The sequence below is a fragment of the Centroberyx gerrardi genome, chromosome 24, assembly GCF_048128805.1.
Source record: "Centroberyx gerrardi isolate f3 chromosome 24, fCenGer3.hap1.cur.20231027, whole genome shotgun sequence".
NCBI classification, from domain to species: Eukaryota; Metazoa; Chordata; class Actinopteri; order Beryciformes; family Berycidae; genus Centroberyx; species Centroberyx gerrardi.
The window spans coordinates 19112757-19137194 of record NC_136020.1 but is presented as its reverse complement, the minus strand read 5'-3'; the positions used below and the strand labels follow the sequence as shown (position 1 = coordinate 19137194).

Below are 24438 nucleotides of genomic sequence, written 5' to 3'. Positions count from 1 at the left end.
TTGACATATTGCCGAGTCATCTAACATTTATCACACCCACTGGATGTCTTTGTGTCCCATAAAGTTTTATTCAAATTATGACGCTGCTTTTCTTGTAAAATACCGCTTTCCTAATGAATGTGTCTCCTTAACTTGCACAGACGTGGTTCATAATTTATTAACCTATCAAAATCAGTCATAACCAAGGAACAAACTGTGTTTCAAGATCATACATAGTTGTACATTGTGATCTCCCCTCCTCGGGTCAGGGTCATGCAGCCTTCATGAAGAAAACTACGTAGCTTTCAGGGAAGAAACATGAAGCACTAAAAATTACCAAATGATGTACAGTGAACAATGCATGAATAAGAAAAGAAAAATATTGCTATAAGGACACATTTTATGTTTATTTAAGTGGTTGATGCAGCATAGGACGCGCCTCCCTCTTGATTTCATACCGTACCGAAATATGTTTTACATTAAATAAGCTTCCCTACATTCTTAGAAATTGCAGTTCAAGAGTTTTAATGCAGAAACAAATGTGTTGTAATTAGCTAACGCACCGTGACAAATACACCAAGGTACCAAGAGAATTGACCTCTGGATTTGGGAACACATCTTTCCTGCTTGCTTGTTGAATGTACTATTTGAGAAAGGATCCAACAAAAAAAAGCAAAACAGGGGAACAGCTGGGATTTATTTGTGTGCAGAAAAGAACAGCTAAAACGACGTCAAAAAGAGGACTAACAGTAAGAGCACTGGTGGTGGGTGTTGCTCGGGGGGAGGGCGGGGGGGTGGGGGGTTTCCACCTCTGCTGTTGGGCCCGGGACACGACACAACATCCATCCATCCTCCCATCGTTCCTCACGTCACACATCTGAAGGAGCGAACCGCTTTGGCATGAGGGTCGATTCCCTTCGTACGCAAACAGACCTCCATCCTGTCCCGTTACATCGGTTTAAAAAGTGCTGGTTTCTCGCGGTTTCATTCCTTCAGTTACATATAGTGCGACTCAGCAGAAACTCATCGGGTCAGAAGAGTGCTTGGTGTAGGTTTAAATCTCAAAAAACAAAATTTTTAACAAGTCATGCTCCTAGGTAGGAAGCAGTCCTGGAAGGCAAAAGGAGAATATGCCCAAATCTCTTTCATATTCCAGAAAAAAATGATTTCTTTGTGTTGCCACGGGTACAAAGTGGGTGAGATCACTGGTACATATCAAAGGAGGGAGGGGCAGGGGGGGGTGGGGGGGTGGGGGGGGGTTTGGGGCACGTTTCCCCCAGGACAATGCATTCTGGTAGGACCCATGCCTAGTGTTTACACTCTACAAACAGGTTACAGGTGACAAATGACAATACTCTCTCCCTTTTTTCACATCGGGGGGGGCCTCTGCTGGAGCACGGAGGGCAGCGGAGTGATGAGGTCACAGGAAGCGAATTCCCGCTCCAAACTGGACGCCGTCGCATATCCTGTGTGAGGAGGGAAGAAGAGGAAAGGGAGAGGAGGAAGGGGAGGAAGATGAGATGAGATGATGTCAGGTAAGGACAATTCCTTATTTAAAAAGGGTGCTACTTGTAACATTTTGTGTTAAGACCACATTTCCCATGAGCCCTGTTGCTCCCTGTCGCTCCTCGTCCTTCCTCCCCCTCCCTGGTGTTGTGCGTTTGTTTTGAAGAGCAAGAAGAAGGATAAGAGCCAATAACAGCCACTGATAACAGCAAATATGCATTCTGACAAGATAAGAAGTTGAAACTTATGTCCTAAGAAGAGTGGGACTGGAAAAACTTGTGTATTACTTCTACAGAGTAAAAACAGCTGCTGTCTTGTACTGTAAAGCAATCTAGTAGATTTTTTCTGAAATCCGACTCAGTGGCTCACAATGTAAAATGCAGTGTAGAGGCCAGTAGAGGCTCTCATTCTTCTCGACAATGGTCTTGTTTGTTTATAGAAATTACACTAATGTCTCATAATTAATGTGGTAATGAGTTATGGATGTTAAAGTAATAGTTCATCCAAAAATGAAAATTCTGTCCTTATCTACTCCCCCTCATGCCAGTTTTGCGATAAGATTCGCGCTCAATAACGGTATAAATATCGGTCTTTTCCACTCACTGTGCGATCGTTTGGCTTGAGAAGACTTGGATTATGCTGCACGAGCTGTATGGAGTAACTTTATGGATATAACTCTAAAGAACTGGTCCCCATTGACTTCAGCTGCTTTGGAGAAGGCTGCTACGTAGCTGTGCTGGCAACCTCCCTGTGTGTTATGTGGACAAATTTCACCTGTGTTTCAACTGGCATAATGACAGAATTTTCATTTTTGGGTGAACTATTGCTTTAAAATGCTACACGTTGCACATTCTATCTTACTTTTTTTTTAGCATGTTTCTCTTTCATGCTATGGCAACAGGAATATTGCTGTGGCTCTGACCCTTACACTCCTTGCTATTGGTTACTTGAAATGTTGCTCATCTAGTAGGAACTGAAGCTTATTCCAATGTTGCACCAGTTGTAAGTTGCTCTGGACAAGCTTGTCACGCCTGAAATGTTAAACAAGTTATATCAATGTTGGTCAGTGGTTTTCCTGTTCAGATGCGTGTGTGTGTGTTCCCACCTGTCTCCACTCTGAACTCCCATGGGCACGCAGTAGTTGAGCTCCAGTCTGGCGATGTTGCCGAGGCGCAGCACGATGCCCGCTCCGTAAGACCAGCGGATACACTCTGCTAGCTTCTGAAGGTGCGCCCGGGGACCCTCACCTGGACACGCAAGACTCAAACACGTCACACCACTTGGGACTTACTGGAACACTGAAGAACACTTCACTGACCTAAAAATGTTATTCCTTCCTGGTTTGTTAATGTTGTTTTTCAGCTCAGAAAAGTGGTAAACAGTCTGCTTTCCACTGCAGTTGGTCTTGCTGTCGTGAAAAACAGCTGAAAACAAGTTGTAAAATACATTCTGGTATATTCCTGTGAAGTGACCTGTGTAATGTTCCCTGATATTCAATTAATTTACCAGAGAATTTATAAAATTTCCTGACTTTCCATGATATTACAGAAATTACATGATTAATGGGAAGCCTGATGTCTGATTATATGAAACTTAAATGGATACCCCTGGGGAAATTTGGATGAAATACACAGTTTTAATTGAGTGAGGAGAGTTTTGAGGTGAGATAGTTTTTTTTTACTTCACCTGCACAAATTAGCAATTAGTTTCTCTCCTCTCTGTGTTTTTTATCATTGAATTTTATCACTGTTTTTATCATTTCACATCTATACAACTATACAACTAAAAACTTAAACTAAATTGATGTCTAAAGTTCGCTCTTTCCAGTGTACCAGCCGTCCCACTGTCGACTTCTTCCAACACAGCAGGTGTTAAGTGGCTCTAATATGTTCAGTCCACCCACCGTAGTTGAGGTTGCAGAGGTTGCCGGCGTTGAGGAAGAAGTGCGTTCGGAAAAGGTCTCCGAAGCCGCCCTTCCCCGGTCGGAAGGGTAGAGGGGTGTAGAGGTGGAGCCCCCCCGCCCAGTACGCCTCTCCACCCAGATAGTCACCTGAAACACACCGCGGGACGTCCAGCCAGGAGGAAGGGTCAGGAATTAGGCAGCAACACACTGCTCTAGATACTCACATCTGTTCTTTTCTGTACATTTCCCTACATCTTGGGCTACTTGATTACAGCTAAAGTGAGAATTCTAATTATTTTACTAGACACTGTGATCCTGATTATTAACGATCATTATTAATCTTGATTTGAGGAACAAAAGTTTACTAGCAATATCCTGTATGTTAACAACAGCTAATATTCTAAATGAAATTAGATTTTTTTTTTAAATATTGCTGTCATTCAAATATACATCTATTACCACACAATTTTCTATGCATTTCTTTCCCCCTGTTCCCCCCCTCACCTTCACTCTGCGGCCCGATGCTGTACATCCCAAATCCTCGCACACTGGTGGGACCTCCAAGGTAGAATCTGGACAAAAACATACATTACACAATCATTTCACAGGCCACCCTGAGTACAATAACAAGATTTCCAAGAATTTGTACGGAAAATTCAAATTAAGTACGAGTTTTGTTCCAAAATGAGATAAACCATTTGAAAAAAGTGAAGCCTATAAATTGACTTATAGCACAAAATTAAACCTAATCATACTACTCTAACAAAAAAAACAGAAGGTAACTTAAGTCCTTGGTTGGCAAAATGATAACACATTTACAGACTATTTTAGAACTATTTAATGATGAACTTAAAGTATTGATTTTCTTCCAAAATACATATTTCACATTTGGAAAGAAATCTCTTTATGTATTGGCCGAATTTTGTGTTAAGAAGAGGCGATTTCTTGAAGTCTATGGCAGCAGCCAGTGAAGTGTCAAAGCCAGATGACGGCTCCGGGACAATTCAGACGGACCTGTCAGCGATGCAGGAGGGCTGTCCGCCGGTGGGATACAGCATCCCGCCCCACAGAGAGGCAGACAACACCTGAGACGACAAAACAGAAAAATATTCCTCTTATAGGCACAAAACCTCACATACAAAATATTCAATAGAACAGAACACAGAACAACACGAGTGTAATTCTCTCCCTACAAACTGAACTGAAACACATGGACAATTTAGCTGTGGTTTGTCGCACCCCTGTGGCTACTTAAGGTAACTAAAATTACATGTGCACCACTAATAGAGCAAATAGATGAGTGTACTTTCAGCTGCCTTTGATAGGAGAGGGACTGAAAACATGACGACCAATGAACCTCTACAGAGCCGTTATACACAGAAACAATACAGAAAGGTTTAGAGAGATCTGTCTCACCGAGTCCCAGAAGAGCCGTCTGTTCAGCTGCAGCTCAAAATCCTCTTTCAAGAAGCTGGCGTCTCCTCCTGTGTATCCAGCCAGCTCCTACAGAGCAAACACACACCTCAGCGGACATGGACACTCTTTTTCTACTATAACACTGTAATATTGGGCAAGATAGGAAGAACAAATTGAGGCTGACAAATGTCTAAAAAAATGCCTTCATCGATAGAGAAAGCAGTGTTTCAGCAGAAGCCTTCATCAAAGATACAGCAGATCTTAGCAGATCCATCTCTTAGGATTTAAGATCTGTTGTTTCTATGTCATGTAACCCTGATAAAGGCTTTCTGCCAAAACACATTGGTTTTTCAATACCAATAAAGACATTGTTTTGGACATCCATCGGCCCCCTAGCAGCTGAAATTGTTCTTTCTTCCTAGATTTTTTTCAAGTCCATGCACCTTGTTTGTAAGGTGATGTAGTGCCAGTTTTGTTTTTCTTGTGGGACACTGGGCAAAGACACCAGTGTGCACACATACAGGCACACACATGCACACTAACCTGGTTGATCCTCAGTAAGGCACCTCTGCTGGGGAAGATGGCAGAATTCCTCGAATCGATTGACATGGTATGCTGGAAACAAAATCAACATCAGTACCGTTGGACTGGAGCAGTGGATAAGGAATGATCCAGGTATTAAATGCCTCCTGGATATCTGAGACGAGTATGGAAAGGAAAACAGATTTGTGAAGAGACATATAGACGATAGAAGAGGGATGAGACTGTACCGAGAGGGCAGATTTCAGCGAGTGTCCGCTCTCTTCTCGCACTGCGAAGGAGGCACTGCGGGCCAGGCAGCCCAGCTCCCTCCACACACCCTCCCACTTCAGCGTGTGGTTGGTCATCCCCAGGGGGAACTGCAGGAGGAGAGGAAGGTGACGATTTTAGTTGAAGAAAAAAAACGCAAAAAGTAGGAATTTCCCTGTTAGAATACACCTGGGACGACGTTTATCCAGGTATGGTTTCTCAACAGCAATTAACCAGGTCGGGTTCCTTGTGCACCCGCTGTATTTGGCGAATTCAAGCGATTCTGACTGTGATTTTGAGTTCAACATGGGTTCATCCCTTCCGAAAAGCAAAACAAATTCAGAGCACACACACACACACACACACACAGCCTCTTACGTTTAGCTCTGCTGACACTCCTCTGTCCGTCTCTTTCAAGGAGCTCCACGGGAACTGACCGGTGACTTTGTACATGTTGAGGGTGAGGCTGAAACAGAGGACACCACCGTTGACTGCGACCGTTACAATAACCCAGAAAGTGACAATTTGCATTCCTCTATAGATACCATCATTTACTTCTGACAAATGAAGGAGTGATCACAGAGGAGAAATGAGGTGAGGTGAACTTCTAAAGAAACGGTGACACTGGGGAAAAGGACAACCTAATTCTTGTCTTTTAAAACAGATGTAGCTGTTGTAAAAGTCCCGTGTTGCTGCACTACCGCTGCACCGTTACTCTAAATATGAGAGGGGTAGTATCGAGAATGTCATGTTTTGTCCTCTTTTCAGTCATCAAAGGGTGCATTGAATGGTCTGGCATATAGTAGTTTGAAAACATTTGCGTTGTGTGTCAGAAAATGTCAATTCAGTTCTATCCACAACAGAGGACAGCAGCAGGACAGACAGGTACCACTGTTGGTGATCTGCAGTGTTACTGATGCGCAGGGTTTCTGTCCGTACTTGCGTTCAAAGTGTCCAGGCTGCGGCTTGAAGAAGGACAGGCCGTACGAAGTCTCCTTGGTCCCGTAGGAGAACTGGAAGGTGAGTTTCTCAGCGCGACCGAACATGTTGGGCAGCTTCACACCCAGCACCTGGGAGACAAGAGGGAGAGGGTCACACACACACACACACACATCTGTCATATGTCAGCCTATATGACCTGTCTGAAACAAAACCGCCCTCCTGTAGACCAAAATAACACCTGTACTTTATGTCTCATTCAGTAAGGGAGGATGATCTGACAATATCTGAGAGGCGCTCTGTCCTGAGCACCTAATAAAAGGAGGAAAACGTTAAGTGGAAGTTGTCTGTATTTTGTGTTGTATTTTTAGTGTTAATTCTCTCACCATGCTGCCTTCGTTGTTGCCAACCATGGTGTTGTAGCTTCCTGTCAGCCTCTTAATCTCCGTCACCTCGAAAGTTACATCCAGACCGTTGGGCAAAGCGTCCACACCTGAGGAGGAGGAGCACATCGGGGTGAAGGCTTGTGTTTTGGTTATTTCTGATGTATTTTAAAGTTTATTCAGATCCCCGTAAACTGGTGCTGAGAGAAAAGCTATTCTTCTACAATACAATCACACATCAAAAGCAAAAATGAAATAAATACAACAAAAAAAAGAAGCGAGCATGCACACACACACACAAGAAATACAGAAATAAAGGAATGCCGTTATTCCCCTATCAAAGGGAACCCAAATACAACAACATGAAATGAAACATGAAATCAAATGAATCAACTGCTTGATAAAAATAAAGAACAACACAATGATAAAAGGATATACACACACACACACACACACACACACAGAGAGGTATGAATAAAGTCGAGTATTCCCCTATCAAAGAGAACCGAAATGCAACACAATGAAATCAAAATGAAATGAAAACAAAGAGATCAAGTGAATAAAACGTTGAGCAAAGCCAACCAGCTGTAAAATGTGAAATTAAAAATGCTTTTTGAGTGGCTTTTTGGATTCCAATTAATGACTTCTTTCCTCTTACATTTAAGCTAGGTTTCTATACTGGTGCTCATCCAAAGTAGCACAAGGGATATCATAGTTACATCAGATCCTGTGTGTTGGTGAGTGTTTTAGAGTAGAGAGAGTATGAATCATTTACCTTCAGACGTGTCGATGAGCACCTCCACCTCTTTGAAGATCCCCAGGCGGAGCAGCCTCTGTCTGGCGATGTGAGATTTCTTCATGACCTGAAGCCAAAACAGAAATAGAGCTCTTTAGTTTGTAATAAACCTCACAACTACCAGGCGGACTCATTCATGAATTAGACTGAGAATGCATGGTAAACTCCAATTCACTTCCTGGAGTTGGAGTGTGAGTGTGAAAGTCTCCCAGCTGTAAGGAAACAGAATGTGAACTGAATTGGAATGACTGGAAACAGAATTGATTCCATTAAATTCCACTTCTAAGAGAGTTTGTCTCGACTCGCTAAACATTATAAATCAAAACATTATGAATCAAATAAAAGACAGTTCAACAAATCAAATATATTCAATCATAATGTATGGATTATGATTACATGTTCTGCATCAAATACCAGCTGAAAGGCTCCTGTAATCTCAGATATGTGGTAAGAAAAAAACAAAAAACATGGAATTTCACAGAATTTCAACGAATTAAATTCTAACTTCATTAAATTCCAATTCAGTTCCAATCCTCAGCTGAAATGGAATTGATGAGTTCATTCATGAATTGACACAGACCTTTGATTTCTTGACTGGATTGGAGGATTTGGGTTGGTGTTCAGTGTGATGTACGTTTATAATTTCTGGTTAATATAGCTGTCCACAAAGCTGAAGATTAATCTTCACAGTTCACAAATATCGCAGCACATGAAATCCCACTGTCTACAATCCCAGTGTGTACACGTGTAGTCCCATGTACATTAGAGTAATATTTAGATTCCATACTTTTCCTAACTCTTTGTCCAATTCCAACACTTTTCATGACCTGTAAATTATCAGATCAGTTTTCTGTACACTTCCAGACTTTCCTGACCTACACAGGAACCCCGAGTCCTGGAACCCCGTGTCAACCCGTGGTTTACAATACTTACATCAATGAGGTTTTTTGCGTGGAAAACTTCAGAGATCTCATAGCCGAGCAGATCCTCTTTAGTTCGTCCCAGACCCTGGATGTTGACGTGTTGGACGACAACCTGTGCAGAAAAGAAATGTTATTTAGACACCGTTCACACCACCAACGTCTATATGTCTTCACATGGCTTTCCGGGCCTTGGATGGACCCGGTGGTGTGGTGGTGGTGTAACAGGAGGGCGTCCTGCAGCTGAACTGTGTTCCACTCCAGAATGAACTCACATCTTTGTTTTCGAGGATCTCCTGCTTGGCCTCCTGCTCCGGCTCTGGAATCTCGATCATGTCGTCAGGGTTGACTCCCAAGTCGCGGCCATGCATCGGGAGAGGATCCAGACTCTACACACGGCACAACGTTAACACAATCACATATAGCTTTATCATGACATTTTAAAAGGTGCAGCTGTCATGGGAGAGAAAGGGCAGGGAAGTGAGGGATGGGCGGGGCTTGGACTGAGGACACAGGAAGAGTCTGGTTTCCAGTGACCAGAGAAACCTGCCACACATCAGGAGATCTGGTGGCTCAGTCCAGATAAAGCAAGCCAAATGATGAGGCTGGCTAAGTGATGAATTAACAAAATAAAAGCCCTATCTGCTATTATAGGTATTACCAAATAACTGCACTAACAAATTAAAATCCAAATTGCACCGTTTTGACATGCACAGTTCAGAAGTACACTCATTTTCACCACTCATTTTTCCTTTTTGCCTGTCTCTTGTTCCAGTCTGAGGTGTGTCTGACAGTACATCGAGTACCAATGCTACTGCAGTCACACAATAGCATACAATACAGACTCGGCAGGGAGGTCAAGCTAAATTTCCACCGACAAGCCCGTTTATCAGGAAGAAACGTGGCTTACCTTGGCATGGACGGTCCCCATGGTGACGCCTCGGTCTTAAAAACCTATTTAATGCGTTTTAACTGCTCTGTACAACGCAGAAATTGATAAATGGCAACGACTAGCTTCTCCAGGACCAATCCCCCTTCAAGGGAGACGCCATGACAGTTGGTGAGGACTCATGCTGCGTTCAAGTGTTCCTCGTAAGCTCCGACTTCTCAGTTCTAAAGTACCATTAGCCCTTGCTGCGCACTCAAGAGGTTTTATAATAACAACAAAATTGGCATTGTAAGAAAGGCATTTTTGCCTTTAATTCATTTATTAGTCAAAAAATCTTGTATATTTAATTGTGTATTTTATTGCATGACAACTAAAACGTCATCAAAATTAAAATAGAAACATGCAACAATACGATTTATTTACATAAAATGCCAACTAATAACACACAATAATAAATACATGCCTTTTACCACCAGTTGTTGACACACAGCTTTTATATTCGTCGCCCACTAAACGTCACATCTCGGCCACTCGAGTGTCACATTTAGAAAATCCCGATTTTTCCCAGTCCCACTTTGTCGTATTTGAGCGTGTCTCTCCTCCTTACGATATTTTTTAACAACGCTTAAATGCAGCATGTTATCTTCTTTCTGTGACTGGCCAGAGATGAGCAAGTGTCAATAAAGTGGGCGGGGCCAAAGTCTTCCCTGATGTAACCATTGCCGTACTTCTTCCAGCAGATGGCAGTATTCGTGTTTTTTTTGCCAATTTCACCTCAAATCGACAATTTCAATCCACACTCGATTGAACCTGGCTCCTTCTGGAAGAGAGCTCATAAATTGCAGCTCTGTTTGGACCGAGCCGAGGCTTCCCGGCCAACTTTGCGTCTGCCTATAAGTTTGTGTTTGATTGCTGTTGCCTATAAAAGTTATTAAAAACGCTGTCAATAAAATTGCAACTAGACACAGCCTTATTAAATCGACCCTACGGGAAAAAAACCCCACCATGATTCACTGCGCAGCGTGGTGCCAGGAGCCGGCGATGCGTCAACGTTTGGCGACGTCCTTTTCACTGTCAAACTCTTTCTCTACGTCTTATATCTGTAGAAAGGTAAAGCTATTTATGGATCTGCATCAATAGTAGTACTTTATTCACTGAGCAGTGGTTCACAAGCTGTGGTCCGGGGACCTCCAGGGGTCCATGGTCGGGCCAAAATGAGGAACTGTTTAATTTAATTCAGTAGAAGTTAACACACTCAGAGAATGTATGAGGATGAGTGTTTTAATCATAGCTTTCAACAATCTCCCAAGTAAAGACAGCTGTATAATTCTGTATAAAATGATATATAACAACAACTCTTGTCTATTTGGGGGTCTTTGAAATTAAAAATAAGGTTTGGGGACCCTGGTCTGGAGCACTGAGACCATGCGGCTGCGCTCATCGCTCGTTAAATTCTCTCTCTCTCTCTCTCTCTCTCTCTCTCTCTCTCTCTCTCTCTCTCTCTCTCTCTCTCCAATATGTGCAAGCCAATCAGAGCGCGCGGAGCGGCTCCAGTCGGTCTTGCCGTGCGCCTCACACCGCCACTCCACCAAAACGGTCCTCTCTTATCAAAGAAACACACACACAACCCCCCAAAAAACTGCAATTCTCACACCGTTTCTTACCATGGGAAGTGCCTGTTTTTCCCGGGACGTTTGTTTGTTTATCCTCCTCATAAATACCTGTGGGGTGATGGGGAATGTCGGACTCGCAGGTAAGAGCTCCCCTTTCCTCTCTGTCTTGCTTTATTGTAAGCCATAAAACGCACTTTTTTTAAGGGCTTTAATGTTTAATGCCGGGTTAACCCTTTGCGCAAAAGAAACATACTAATCCTCTAGCACATTTTAGAAGGATGCTGTAGAAATATGACAGAAAAAACTCTAAGGAATATTATAGGAATATTACCATAGGGGATAAAAAATACCATAAAGTAGCATAATGTCAGTATTGAGGATCACAGACGCACTTTAAGTCTTTATAGGAATATTATAGTGACCTTATAATACTTTATGGTATTTTTTATCTTCTATGGTATTACTATAATACTCCTATCGTATCACTATAATATTATAGGGATATTACAGTGATACCATATGAGGTAAAAATTCCATAAAGTACCATAATGTCACTATAAACTAAGTACAAACACTCTGTATAGGAATATTATAGGGATTTTTGATCAAAACTGGACATTTTTGATATTTAAGTGATGAGTGATATTTGCAGTTTGGATCATAATCAACTTTATTATGTCAAACTCTTGGTAGAAAGGCAATTTAATGTCAATTTAGTCAGGATTGTCATGAATCTTAAATGAACAGACTTCCCTGTAACTTCTATTTATCAGTTTCCATTGAAAATCACAGCTTGATCTCCCAAGTTAACCCTTGATTTGCATTAGGGATGGGTGTTATTTCACCTTATATCTGTCTGTGGAAATAATGAGATGATTTACTTGAAGTGTGTGGTTTTTTTTTTACATGAGTGGAGTCTGCTGCATGGTGAGAGAGAGAGAGAGAGAGAGAGAGAGAGAGAGAGAGAGAGAGAGAGAGAGCATCTTGTCCAGAGGTGTCCATCTGGCCAGGGAGGGAGGGTGGGAGGTGGTGGGATTGGGGGGGTGCAGGAGGCCCCTCAAGGTCCCTGGAGGAGCAGGAGGGACCCAATATATCGACCAGTATTGTTCCCCTCCTCTCTCTGAATGGGCGAGAAGTCAATATTGAGACAGTCGGCCTCCGGAGCGTGTGGGCAGGGCTTTGTCAAAAACCATGAGGGTCTGAGGAAGCTGCTGCAGGTTTTTATTGTCCTCGCCGAATCCACCAAACGTTCTCTGGGCCTCCTCTGGTGAAGATCTGCTGTCTTTACGGTCAAAAAAATCACATTAAAAACTACTCCTGCATTCCCGGGCTCTCTGCATCAGCTCCCCCATAAAACAGTCAACTGACTTTACAGAAAAAATATTTATTGTAATTTCGTTTTATCGTTTATTTATTGCCTTTATATTGTTGAGCCGGGCGGAGGGCCAGGCGGCGGGGCTGGAGGAGCCCGGGAGGAAAGAAAGACAGACAGACAGACAGAGCGCTTCCAGCCAGGTTGCCTCACATGGGCTATTTATATTCTGATGAAAGCAGAGGGAGAGAGAGGAGCTGCTCAGTGAGGCAGCGTTTGTCGAATGATGGATTTGAGAGGAAAAAAAACCTAAAATATCTCGGTGTATGTCTCTCTTTCTCTCTCTCTCTGTCCCCCTCCCTGTGTGTGTGTGTGTGTGTGTATGAATGCTCTGTAATGAGCTGGCCCTCTGCCCCGGGATCCAGCCCCAGATGTGACCGGCTCTTCTATCAATAAGCTGATCAATTAGAGAGCCGCTACTCCCCCTGTTCTCTGCTGTCTGCTGCTGGACCTTGACTTAGAGCTTTCTGAAGCACAGAGATAGATCTATTTACCCCCCAATTCACTGTGATGCAGAAGGGGCTTGTGATTTATTTGTATTGCAGACACATTCGGTGAGGTTGTCCTCTGATTTGTTGAATTATTTGAAATGTAATTCAGTGATATTAAAGCTGCAGGGGGCAACTTCGCATGCCGGCGGCTCCAAATGGCAGAGAGAGGTAACGGTTTGAAAATTTTGAAATTCAATACCCAGAAATCCTGTGCGGTGAGGTCCGTAAACGTCACGCAGCAGCTCATGTTTACTGGTGTGTGATGCTTTATACCAAAGAAACCAAAGAGATGAGAGAGGAAAAGATCTAACGTTGGTGAGTCCAGCTTTCTCTGGACGGAGCGCTGCTCACTGTTTAGGAGACAGATTGGATTTCACTCTGAAGTTTGGATTACCTTGGAAGTTTTGGAATACCTGACACCAGAATTTAATTTGGGCAGATAGTGTGAATCTACAGTGTCTCATTAGGGGAGATGGTTTGTGATTTAGGCTGATAAGACATAAAAATCTTGCCGTTTGCAGCTTTAAATTGGACTATTTTCACGCCAAAAAATGACAAGGGTTCAGTGTTTCCCACAGAATGATGTTCTTGTCAGGGTGGAAAAGCCTCTGAAGCAGCATTTAGAGCATCATGGGACACTAAAAAACTCCACATTCAAACCCAGACCAATTTAGACAAATAGGGCGAATGTACGGCGTCTCATTTAAGGGAGATAGGACACTCTTCCTTTATTGCAGCCTCGCTTTGAGATTTAAGCAGACAAGATGGGTGTATTTTTTTACATTAAAATCTTACCTAGTTACAAGTTCAGTTACAAGTCACCCTGCTGTCTTGTTGACTCCTCCTAAGTGGCGTCTGTGTGTTTTGCAGATGCAGACGAGTGTTCGGAGGCCACCGACGACTGCCACATCGACGCCCTCTGCCAGAACACGCCCAAGTCCTTCAAGTGCATCTGCAAGCCGGGCTACAAGGGAGACGGCAAGCAGTGCGAAGGTGAGTCCCCACCCCACACCCCCCCACCCCTTCCTCCACCCCTTTAAAACCCCACCCATCCTCTCCTCTCCTCTCCTCTGCTCTTCACCCAGCGCTCCTTCACACCTCTTCTTCCCCTTCGTCGTTCTTCTTCTTCTCCCCGCTCTCTGAGATGCTCTCTCGGTGGTAATGGCGGGTTATACATACAGCTGTTTCACAACCCCCCCACCCCCACCTCCCCCCCCCCCCCACCCCCCACCTTTCACCCCCCCCCCCACAGGCTCTCCTAATTAACGGGGAGGAAGTGGACTGAGCGAGGGTGTTAGGGTGAGAGGGGGCAGCACCTGGCTGTGCGTTCACACCTCCGCTCACTTCTGCCTCAAAGCACACCACAGCTGGAGCCCGCCTCGCGCACGTATACCCCTCTCTCTCACACACACACACACACACACACACTTATTCACACACATGCGCACACACAGGTACATATAATAATCCTCTCACATGTACCGTACGCTCCGCTGCTCATAACGTGACAGATTGCCCTTATATAAATGATGCTGCAGTACGTTCACATTTCAGAAAACTTGGTAAGAATGAACCAAAAGTGCAAGGAAATAGGAGGCGGGGTTTATGATGCAACCTATAGAAGTGTTTTATGATATTCTTACACTGTTAAATATCATCAATATGTGAAGTTCAGTGTATTACAGGAGTTTTTTTGTGATGTAATTTACTTTTTGTTGGACCCACTTTCCCTCAACCTGCCTTGTCTACTTCTACTTCAGTTAGTGATTTACTACATTTCCCAGAATGCCTTTCGACAACCCCCAGAGAACGTGCGCGGACTTGTTCCATTCAGCTGTGGGTTATGTGTGTAGGAGAAGAGAGCGATAGTGATAGCATAGTAAGAGCAAGAGAAAGAAAAAAGTGAGTCACGCCCTTTACTCAAAACCCAACCTGTCTTGATGCTGCATTGCATTCTGGTCTATTGAGGCTACTCTCAGTGGAGAAACTGGTCTCTCTCCTCTTCTACGATGGATTTCTCCCTGTATGATTGTTGAACGTCTCTTGGTGCAAAATGGCGGCTCTAGAAAGAAGCCCTCGCTCTTTGATGCTGAGGGACTGACACCAAAACCTGATGTTTACTGTTGATGTTTTAGCTGCCGTCAAACTCCACTGTAGCTGTAGCAATGTTGGAAATATCTTGTGTTTTAGGGTGGATTTTTCCTTTAATCCAGGGATATCTGACACTTTCCCTGTTTGCTCAGCTGCATGTGCTCAAACACACACACACACACACACACTCACAAACACACACACACACACACACACAAAATGAGATGGGACTGTCATGTTATATATGTGTGGTCCTGTGTAGCTCAGTCAGTACAGCATGGCAGTAGCGCTGCAGGGTGAGGGGTTTGATTCTCATTGGGTCCTTGTATTTTGGATAAAAGCGTTTGCCAAATGGCACGATATGTTGTCGGGTGAAAACCTTATATTTCCAAAATATCTACTTTCCAGGCACTGAAAAAACAGCTTTGGTTTCAGCTTGATGACCGTGCATTTTATCAGTTTATCTAATTGGCTTTGAAAAGGTTTCAGTTTTCTCGGAGTATGAAATCGTTCAGTTGAAGTTAAAATATGAAAATGATTACCTGACCACTCCCTTCATCTAATGCATCAGGCTTTTTAGGTCCATAAACTCACACTTGGTCTGGCTGCTTCCAGAATATACAAATGTTCCTTCTCTACAGTAGACTCTCTAAATGAAATGTAACATTTCAGTAGTGCGGATATGCCAATATTCTACACTTATTGATTGTGAAAACTAAAATCCCGATATGCAATCCTACATGATTAATTGTGCAGCTCTGACATTCTGATGCTGCTCGATTTTGTCGTTTCTGGCCCCCATATGTGACTCATTACCCGCCGCTGGGGTGTATCACTCTAGTATCTGATGTTATGCTAAGCAGCGCTGCATGCTGGATAGGTTCAGACTGACAGACAGACACACAGTAGTCCTGGCGCAGGCCGGACCGGCCGTCCTGAATAATAACAGCTTCCATGTCCTCTGAGAGGAAACGGCAGAACGTTTCGACTTTTCAAGAATATGATCTTCCTTCCATAAACCAGCTGTCTGAGCAGACCTGCGCTGCCAGCCGCTTCTGATTACATCACCTTACTGAGTCCAGCTTGTGGATGCGTGTGTGTGTGTGTGTGAGTGTGTGTGTGTGTGTGTGTGTGTGTGTGTGAGTGTGTGTCTGCACATGAATGTGTTTTTGTCTGTGCTTGCATGCATGTGTGTGTGCTGTCCTCGGCATCTACGGAGCTTGACTGTCAACTGTGTTTTATTACATCACTGTTCTAGGTCCAACAATTGGATGTGCGTGTGTGTGTGTGTGTGTGTGTGTGTGTGTGTGTGTGTGTGTGTGTGTGTGTGTGTGCGCTCTCTGCCTGCGTTAAGCATGGTTTTATCCTCACAGCCCACATCTTTCTTCCTTGTGCCTCCCGACTGTACGCTGAAATCTATCGAACTCCCCGTTGACGAGGCAACAGCTAGTGACAGGGACGCCAAATGAAGACGGATGGTGGATGGGAGTTGACCTTTGACCCCGGTGATTAGATATGGGTGCTGTAATTGGCCGGCTGTGTTTTCCATCAACAGGCATTACAGGCCGGTCTGCCGGCCAGCGCCATTAGCGGCTCTGCTATTCCTGGAAGCACCTGGAAGCAGCAGAGCCTTTGTGTCCCTTTCTCCATCTCAGAGGGTTTCTCTGCCTCGTTAGTATCAGCATCTATTAGGGATTATTAGGGATTATTCAACAGTCAAGTACCACATACAATATAGGCTATATAGGTGCTGTGAAAAGGCTTTGGTTTGTAAGGCTAGAATGTTATAATATAGCATTAGAGTAATAATCTGTGACATTTTCATATAAATAAATGTCTGTTTTGTTCCTCTCTATCGCCAATTGCTATAACACAGCAGTGATTTTTCTAAACAGCCGGTGTCTAGTAGCTCTTTCCCAGGAAAAATCCTCTGATGCACAGGAAGTGATGCGTTTTAAGTTTCCGGTTTGTTTGGAATAAACAGAAGAAGAAAAACTGAGTAGTTAGCATGAGCAGCGATAGCCGCCATGGCTGAACAGACAGAGGAAAGAGAAACTCAAACTGCATCAACAGAAAATCCAAGAGAAAAAGATGTCACAGTCCCGCCCACACTGTTTGATTGACAGGTGATCTCTGGGAAGAGCAGTGCAGAAACACCACAGCGGTGAGCGCTGAGCACCAAAGATGTCGCCCAAAAAACAAACAAACATGGATTTTACAGATTAGCACTTTAATGACAGGCTCAGGCAGGCTAACTGGGGCCTGTGTGGCTCCACATTCACAAAACTCGGGCTCTTGTGCTTTTGTAACGGCTGGGTTTCGAGCCCCGGTGACCAAGGGAGACGACCTGTGCTCTTTTATAGCCCAGTGAAGGCCGTCCCGCTAGCTGCTGCTACACCTCCACACTACAAATTAGCAGCTCGCAGGCTGCTTTGTCCTGCCAGGAACCGGCTCCTCGCAGGATTCAACAGGATCACATCCCAGACAGAGCGACCTGCTGGCTCTCACACTCATAAAGGAAGATGGAGATGCGGATGCCTTCCCTCGTTTTTTTTTGCTCTGCGTCTCCTGGTTTTTGTCAGGCTCGTGTCCTCCTCAGAAGTCATTTTCTCAGGCGAATCCGCTGCTCAGAAAGCTGCTCGCCTCTGAAATCTGATCTGGCGTTTATGAACGCTGCCCTCTCTGTAGATTTTTCCACGAGCTGATATTGCTCGCTCGTTATGGAAAAATGTGAACTTTTATCCCCGTGCTGTCAAATGAAGAATGAGAGAATGTGGGAGGAGCAGAGCGCGTTGTGTATCATTCAAACCAGCATTACAGCACATGTGCTAGTGTGTGTGTGTGTGTGTGTGTGTGTGTGTGTGTGTGCAGAACGGTGCCAGACAGCAAGAGTTGAATCCCTGTTTAGAGAAAGATCTGGCAAAGCGTTCTGACTGACTGTTGATAGAGTATTGTGCACTTGTTTACCAAACTGGGAGCTGGGATTGGGAATTCATTCAAAGGAATTTAATATGATGAATCACTGTGAATCGAAGGGACTTTGTTGTTTTTTCAGTGTTCTGGGCAGGAAGACTCCATCAGCAGGAGACTATAGATGGGATGTGTGTTGCAGAAACATGTCGTAACATTTTTAAGTTATTTGATCTAATATTGAGTCCTAAATCTCCTAAATCCCTCTCCAAAATACAGTTTTACTTGATGCTGTGATTTCCTTGAATCAAAGGCCATTATGTTGAAAGTGGTGATTTCTCTGATCTGCTTTATGTCAAGATATTGTAAAGAATTCAAAGTAAAGTAAAAGTGCATTGGAGAAGTGAATGTGAAGAGGTTCATGAGTTTCATTCATCAGAGTGACTCCTATGCTTACTAATGGTTGTATTCCAAATTTCTGTTTGGCAAAACTCAGATTTTGAGACTAGTAGAATAAGATTAAAATAGACATTTTCCACAGTGTGTGATCCTCCAGAGGGATGAGCCGAGCAGACTGGCTGGTTGCCACAGAGTTGTCAGCGGCCTGTGAAAGGCTCCTTGTGTTTACTCAGCATTTGTCACTTGCAGGCTAATTGATTGGTTTTCATTGGTGCTGTCCATTGCACTGAATAGGAGCCTCTTCTCCTCCCTCTCATTATGGGGTGTGTTTTAACACCCAAACTTGCCCATGCCATCCATCGCCGTGTGTGTGTGAGTGTGTGTGTGTGTGTGTGTCCCAAGTCTCAATTTTGGGCTTATGTCCTTGTAGAGAAGCAACTACTCTAGTGTGAAGGAACGGGAGAGAGACTTAAAGGTAAAATCCATCTTAAAACAAACACTGTTAAAAAACAGCTATTGGTGATGTACTTTTACCCATTTTTTTGTTTAGTGGTGTATTTTTCTTATTCCAGTGGCTAACTGGCCAAATGTAGACGACGTGACTTCATGTCAAGAGATTTCTAGAAAATGTTTCAGCGATCATCAGCGGTAAACCCTCAGCATCAAAGAGCGAGGGCTTCTTTCTAGAGCCGCCATTTTGCACCAAGAGACGTTCAACAATCATACAGGGAGAAACCCATCGTAGAAGAGGAGAGAGACCAGTTTCTCCACTGACAGGAGCAGAAAATAGAGTAAGGGACGCAATACTTTCTCTCGACTGGAAAAACTCAATCCCTTGCTGTCACTATGAGGCGACTTTCCTTGGAAACATGTTGACAACACTGCTGTGCTGTCACTGTTTCTCCCTCCACATGCATGTAGGCCCACAGCTGAATGCAAGACGTTCATGCCCATTCTCCGGGGGGGTTGTTGAAAGGCATTCTGGGAAATGTAGGAAATAAATAACCAAAGTGGAAGCTGGTGAGGCAGGTTGAGGGAAAGTGGGTACACCAAAAAAAAAAGTAAATCACAAAATAACTTGTGGAATACATTGAACATCACAGAAGTGATTTTGTTACAAAAAAAAAAAACTATATGTCAGTGTGCAGGATTTACTGAGTTTGAGTGTGATGAAAGATTTTCACCAATATTGTACTTGATTCATGAACCAGAGATTACCTGCAGCTCTAAAACACCTTGTTCACAAATCCATTCTGAACACTCCTCTCTCTTAAGCAATTAACTGCAGCCTCTGTGATTTGGAAATTGCAGAAGTTCATATTGCGATTTCAATGTTTTTTTTTCGATTTGTTCAGCCTCTAGTAGCAAGAATACTGGCAGCTTGAGACTTGCTTGTCTCCTAGCTGCAGCGACGAACACCTGACCTGCTTTACAGAGAGAGAGAGACAGAGAGAGAGGGATGGAGAGAGAGAGAGAGAGAGAGAGAGAGAGAGAGAGAGAGAGGAAGGGCACCTCATGGGAAGAATAGATGGCGAGGGAGACAGCGCAGGCAGGAGGGCGTGAGGGAGAAGTGGCAGACAATTACTAGGCCATTGTCTGCCTGGCGTCTGCATCTCCGTCATCAGTCAGCCGCTCTCCTCACTGGCTGGCCTCAGCATCGCCCTGCTGCCGACACACACACACACACACACACACACACGCACACAATCAACCCCCCGACACACACCCACCCACCTCCCTCTCTCCTCGCTCTCTCTCTCTCTCTCTCTCTCTCTCTCTCTCTTCCTTGTACACACTCAGACTCGGTGGAGCAGGTCAGATTCATTGAGGCTTTATATAGACGCAGTTAAATCATGCAACGTCTCCAGTCTGGCTCCTCTGCCAGATGAAGACACACACTGCGTCCAAACAGAGAAAATTCCCTCCAGCTCAGCATCGACTTTACCTTTCACACACCTGACATTACGTTTTGCATGCGTTTTCTGTGTCTTTATATCGATACGCACATGCAAAACACTGATTTTCAAACATCCCTCAAACACATATCCTTGCATATACTCCTCTCTCTTTGTCCCTCTCCATCTTTCTTTCTTTCTGTGTGTGTGTGTGTGTCGGTTTCTTAGCTACTTAGTTTAAAACAACACTCAAAGAGAAAATCCCCGCTAATGTTTGGCCTTGACTTTAAAAAGCAGGCGGTTGCTTTGCGGCCATGCTCCTCTCTGACGGGCTAATGGAATGTGACACGGTGTAGTTTAAAAATGATAATATTTGGATTGTTTCTGGTTTTGCCCTGTCATACAACCTCTTGAATAAGCACACATGGTTGTTATTTCGGGAGAAGGTAGAGTGGAAATGGTAAAAGAAGTCTGCTGAGACTCTTTTCTCTCCTTTCAGAGATAATCTGAGACTTTTGTCACGCGCTCTTACTGCGGAGATTTGGCTGTCAGTCAGTAATGCAGAATTTATCCTCCATATAATACAGTTAATGCTACAGATGTGGACAGATGTGAAGTCAGACTTATTACTGCAGGCTTGCAGAACGGCTGCTGCACTTTCACTGCATCACCAAGAGGAACTGTTTGGAAAAATGTTTCTTTTAAACTGTGAGAGTGAAACAAGGATAAGGAAGAACACTGCAGAAAAATCTCCATCTTAACAAGTCATTTAGTCTATTATTGAGTCCTAAAATTGTAATTTTCTTAAAACAAGTGAAAAAATCTGCCAGTGGTGTTAGATAATTTCACTTGTTTCCAATGCAAATCAACTTGTTTCAGGAATTTTGTAGAATCAAGTGTCATTTTCTTGATAGTAGTGCAGTGATCTGCCTTATTCTGACTTCTAATTTCTAGAAAATTCCTGAAACAAGTGAAACTGCTCTGGAAACAAGTGGAGTTATCTCTCCTCACTGGCAGAATTTTTCTCTTGGTTTAAGAAAAATAAGATTTGAAGGCTGAATATGAGACTAAATGACTCGTTAAGATGGATGTTTTTTGCAGTGAATAAAAGGAATAGCCTCGTCACCAGATGGTTGAGAGTTTTGATTTACAATATGTAAATTTGATTCTACTGTATTAGAAAGAATTGCCGGTAGCACTGTGTTTAACGCAGGATAGATGCAGGATAAATGCAGGTTAAATGCATGAAGGAGGACTTCTGCAATGGCTGCCACTGTATGTACAAGCCAATTAGAGTGTGATAAGTCTCAGTTTACATACATGAAAGTAGTGTCATAGGTCTGCATTTCAGTCTCATAATCTCTAAATCTGGCTCTCTCAAAGAAAAATTGTCTCCTTTAAATTAGATTAGATTTAATCAGGTTAAATGCCCATAACAGGGTGTCTGCATGTCTTTAATTGATTTATATACTTTTAAATGTCTTAAATACAGTTAAATAAAGTCTTTAAATCTTGTAGATATCGTAAAAATGTCCTACGCTGCTACTTTTCTAGCGAGGTTTCACCAATTTTGATATGTCTCCTTCACCGAGTATATTCCGATTTCACTTTTCATGTCGATTTTTGTGGAGAAAATGGTCTTAAAAGTCTAAATTCTAACTTTCTAACTGGCATTAACGGTCTTGAATTTGGCCTGCTGAAACCTGCAGACACCCTGCGTGGGATGGAAGCGGCATACCTCGCCCCTCCTCCCCCCCTCCCCTCCTCCCCTCCCCTCCCTCCCCTCCGGCGGGGGCGCGGGGCCGTCAATGAAGGTGCCTAATTCACTTGATGAGATGTGGAGCATAAACATTTCCCCGCCAATTAGAAAACGTGCGCATGTGAGCGGAAGCGGCGGGCAGTCAGAAGCTGTCGGGGCGCCGCCGTCAGATGTCAACAACAGCTCCGGGGCAGGAAGTGGCACCGACCCTGCCAGGCACCTTCCTCCTCCCTCGTCATCCTCTCCCACCTCCCTCCTCTCTCTCTCTCGCTCTCTCTCTCTCACACACACACACACTTCAGACTCCTTTTTCTCTCTCTCTCTCCATCATCTCCAGGTTTGTCCTTCTGTGCTTTCACTCTGCATGCTGATCACTTGAATCCCAGAATCCTTTGGCTCGACCCGCACTGCAAATAGGTGCTTGTTTTTAAAACTAGGGTTCAACTGATATGGGTTTTTGAAGGCTGATACCAATAGGTGATATTTTGACCATTTCCCATGCCAAAAAATTACAAGTATTCAGTGTTTCTCGATGAATTTTCTTCTTGTCAGGGTGGAAAAGCCTCAAAAACAGCAGTTAGACCATCATGGGACACTAAAACTCTCCACTGAATTCAACTCTTTTAGGGTTAAGAGGGAGACCCACCCCACCTATTCAATGGTAGGGGAAACTCTGGGATGCATTAAGCTTTTAATTGAAGGGTTAATTTACATAAAAACATAATGAAACAATTAAATGAATAACTAAAACACGCAAAGGAAATAAGATTTCATTGCTTTCAGACTGTTTTTATGTAGCTGTGGTCAGGGAGGAGCCTCCATCATATCAGCAGTGGATGGCATGACGGTCCAATATCCAATATTTTAAATAAGGCCAATATCAGCAAAGCAATATATCGGTCTAATTCCATTTTATACAACCTCTCAGCTGTTTTTTTCCTCTACAATAGTTATTAGCGTGCCATTGGGATCAGTTTTCACGCTCAAAATGTGTGCAAACTGATGCGACGCAGATGCGATCCCTGAGTGTGAACCATGCTTCAGGTCTGAGGCAGGTGTGAGTCTCAGCCCTCTCTCTCTCTCTCTCTCTCCTGTTAGCGGCTCTGCTCGCTCGCCCCGCTCCCCCGCCTGCAGCCCCGCTCCGCCGCTGCCTGTTTGAAGCGATTAAAGCGCCAATTAATCACCCGCTGCTTTCCCCTCACCCTCAGCGCCGAGCCCCTCTCCCCTCTCCCCCTCGCGCTCTTTCACTTTTACTCTCTACCTTTTTATTCTCCGACGCTGACAGATGAAAAGCGGAGCTCATGGGAGGTGCCGCGCCGCGCCGAGCCACGCTGTCCGGCAGGGCCGCAAAGCGTCCAAACAGTCATTACCCGAACGCCCTCCCGCTCCAGCTCGCCCTAATTGGTTGCAAATGCCTGTGGGATGAGCCGCTGATGGCAGCGAGGGGTTTGTGTACACCAACGCTCTTTAAAGCACCATCCAGTGTGATTGGATTGACTGATTTGTTACGTTTTCCATTCATTTAATGTGAATTCTGACTGCTTCTACATGCAGACGCCACAATTAACAATATTTCTTAACTAGTTTTGCCAAACCTCTCAGGCTCATTCGCCCTCATTCAATTCGGCAAACGGCATAGAAAACAACTGGAGACTTCTAATTCGGTCGGTAAAGGTAATCTGTTTTGCAAAGTTGCATCAGGCTATAAACTTTTACATTTTAAAAATAAGTTCTGTTCACTGTAAGATGTACGTTTCATATTAAAGGAATAGTTCACCCATAAATGAAAATTCTGTCATCATCTACTCACCCTCATGCCAGTTGAAACACAGGTGAGGTTTGTCCATATAACACACAGGGAGGCTGCCAGCACGACTCCATAGCAGCCTTCTCCAAAACAGCTGAAGTCAGTGGGGACCAGTTCTTCAGAGTTCCAAAAAGACCTACAGTATATTTACACCATAATTTAGTACAAATCTTAACTACAGCTGATTGATTTGCAACAAAAAATGGTGTATAGGTCTTTCTATTCACAGTGTGATTGTTTGGCTTTTTGTTTTGGAACTCTAAAGAACGGGTCCCCATTGACTTCAGTTGTTTTGGAGAAGGCTGCTACGAAGTTGTCCTGGCAACCTCCCTGTGTGTTAAATGGACTAACAAATTTCACCTGTGTTTCATTTGGCATGAGGGTGAGTAGTTAATTTTTGGGTGAACTATTCCTTTAATGCGCGCATTCGGGAACATCACGAAAACTTCCGGTTTTGGCTTGTAAAGAAACAGCAAAACTTTCAGGTTCACTATGTATCCGATTTCCACTTTTTCCTCTCAACCAATGGCTAACATTTTCTGCGGTTAAGTTAGGACCCGCCTTCTGTCAATCAAAATCCA

The 24438-nt window shown here is 43.8% G+C and overlaps 2 protein-coding genes across 2 annotated transcripts in view; one reads left to right on the top strand and one right to left on the bottom strand.

Moving 5' to 3' along the window:
* Nucleotides 1–657: 657 nt before the first annotated feature.
* On the bottom strand, nt 658–9682 carry samm50l (sorting and assembly machinery component 50 homolog, like). The gene is made up of 15 exons (XM_071910109.2): nt 9542–9682; nt 8907–9020; nt 8645–8746; nt 7691–7778; nt 6919–7025; nt 6533–6663; nt 5972–6059; nt 5575–5703; nt 5348–5419; nt 4805–4891; nt 4403–4473; nt 3893–3960; nt 3389–3535; nt 2591–2732; nt 658–1445 (listed from the first exon to the last, which is right to left on the bottom strand). The coding sequence occupies exons 1-15, from the start codon at nt 9560–9562 to the stop codon at nt 1400–1402; spliced, it is 1413 nt and encodes a 470-aa protein (XP_071766210.1). The 5' UTR covers nt 9563–9682; the 3' UTR covers nt 658–1399.
* Nucleotides 9683–11147: 1465 nt separating this feature from the next.
* scube1 (signal peptide, CUB domain, EGF-like 1) overlaps nt 11148–24438 on the top strand; it is a 106694-nt gene continuing 93403 nt past the window's right edge. Inside the window, exons 1-2 of the mRNA XM_071910107.2 lie at nt 11148–11273; nt 13867–13989. Of these exons, the coding sequence (XP_071766208.1) occupies nt 11186–11273; nt 13867–13989 (211 nt within the window). The 5' untranslated portion in view covers nt 11148–11185. The remainder of the gene's footprint in view (nt 11274–13866; nt 13990–24438) is intronic.

Excerpts from the sequence above, each read along its gene's own strand:
- samm50l (XM_071910109.2), bottom strand. The coding sequence starts at position 9,562 with ATGGGGACCGTCCATGCCAAG. Across the intron at positions 9,021-9,541 it reads TGGGGACCGTCCATGCCAAG|AGTCTGGATCCTCTCCCGAT; the intron begins GTAAGCCACGTT and ends TGCCGTGTGTAG. Across the intron at positions 5,704-5,971 it reads GAGTGTCAGCAGAGCTAAAC|TTCCCCCTGGGGATGACCAA; the intron begins GTAAGAGGCTGT and ends CTCCTCCTGCAG.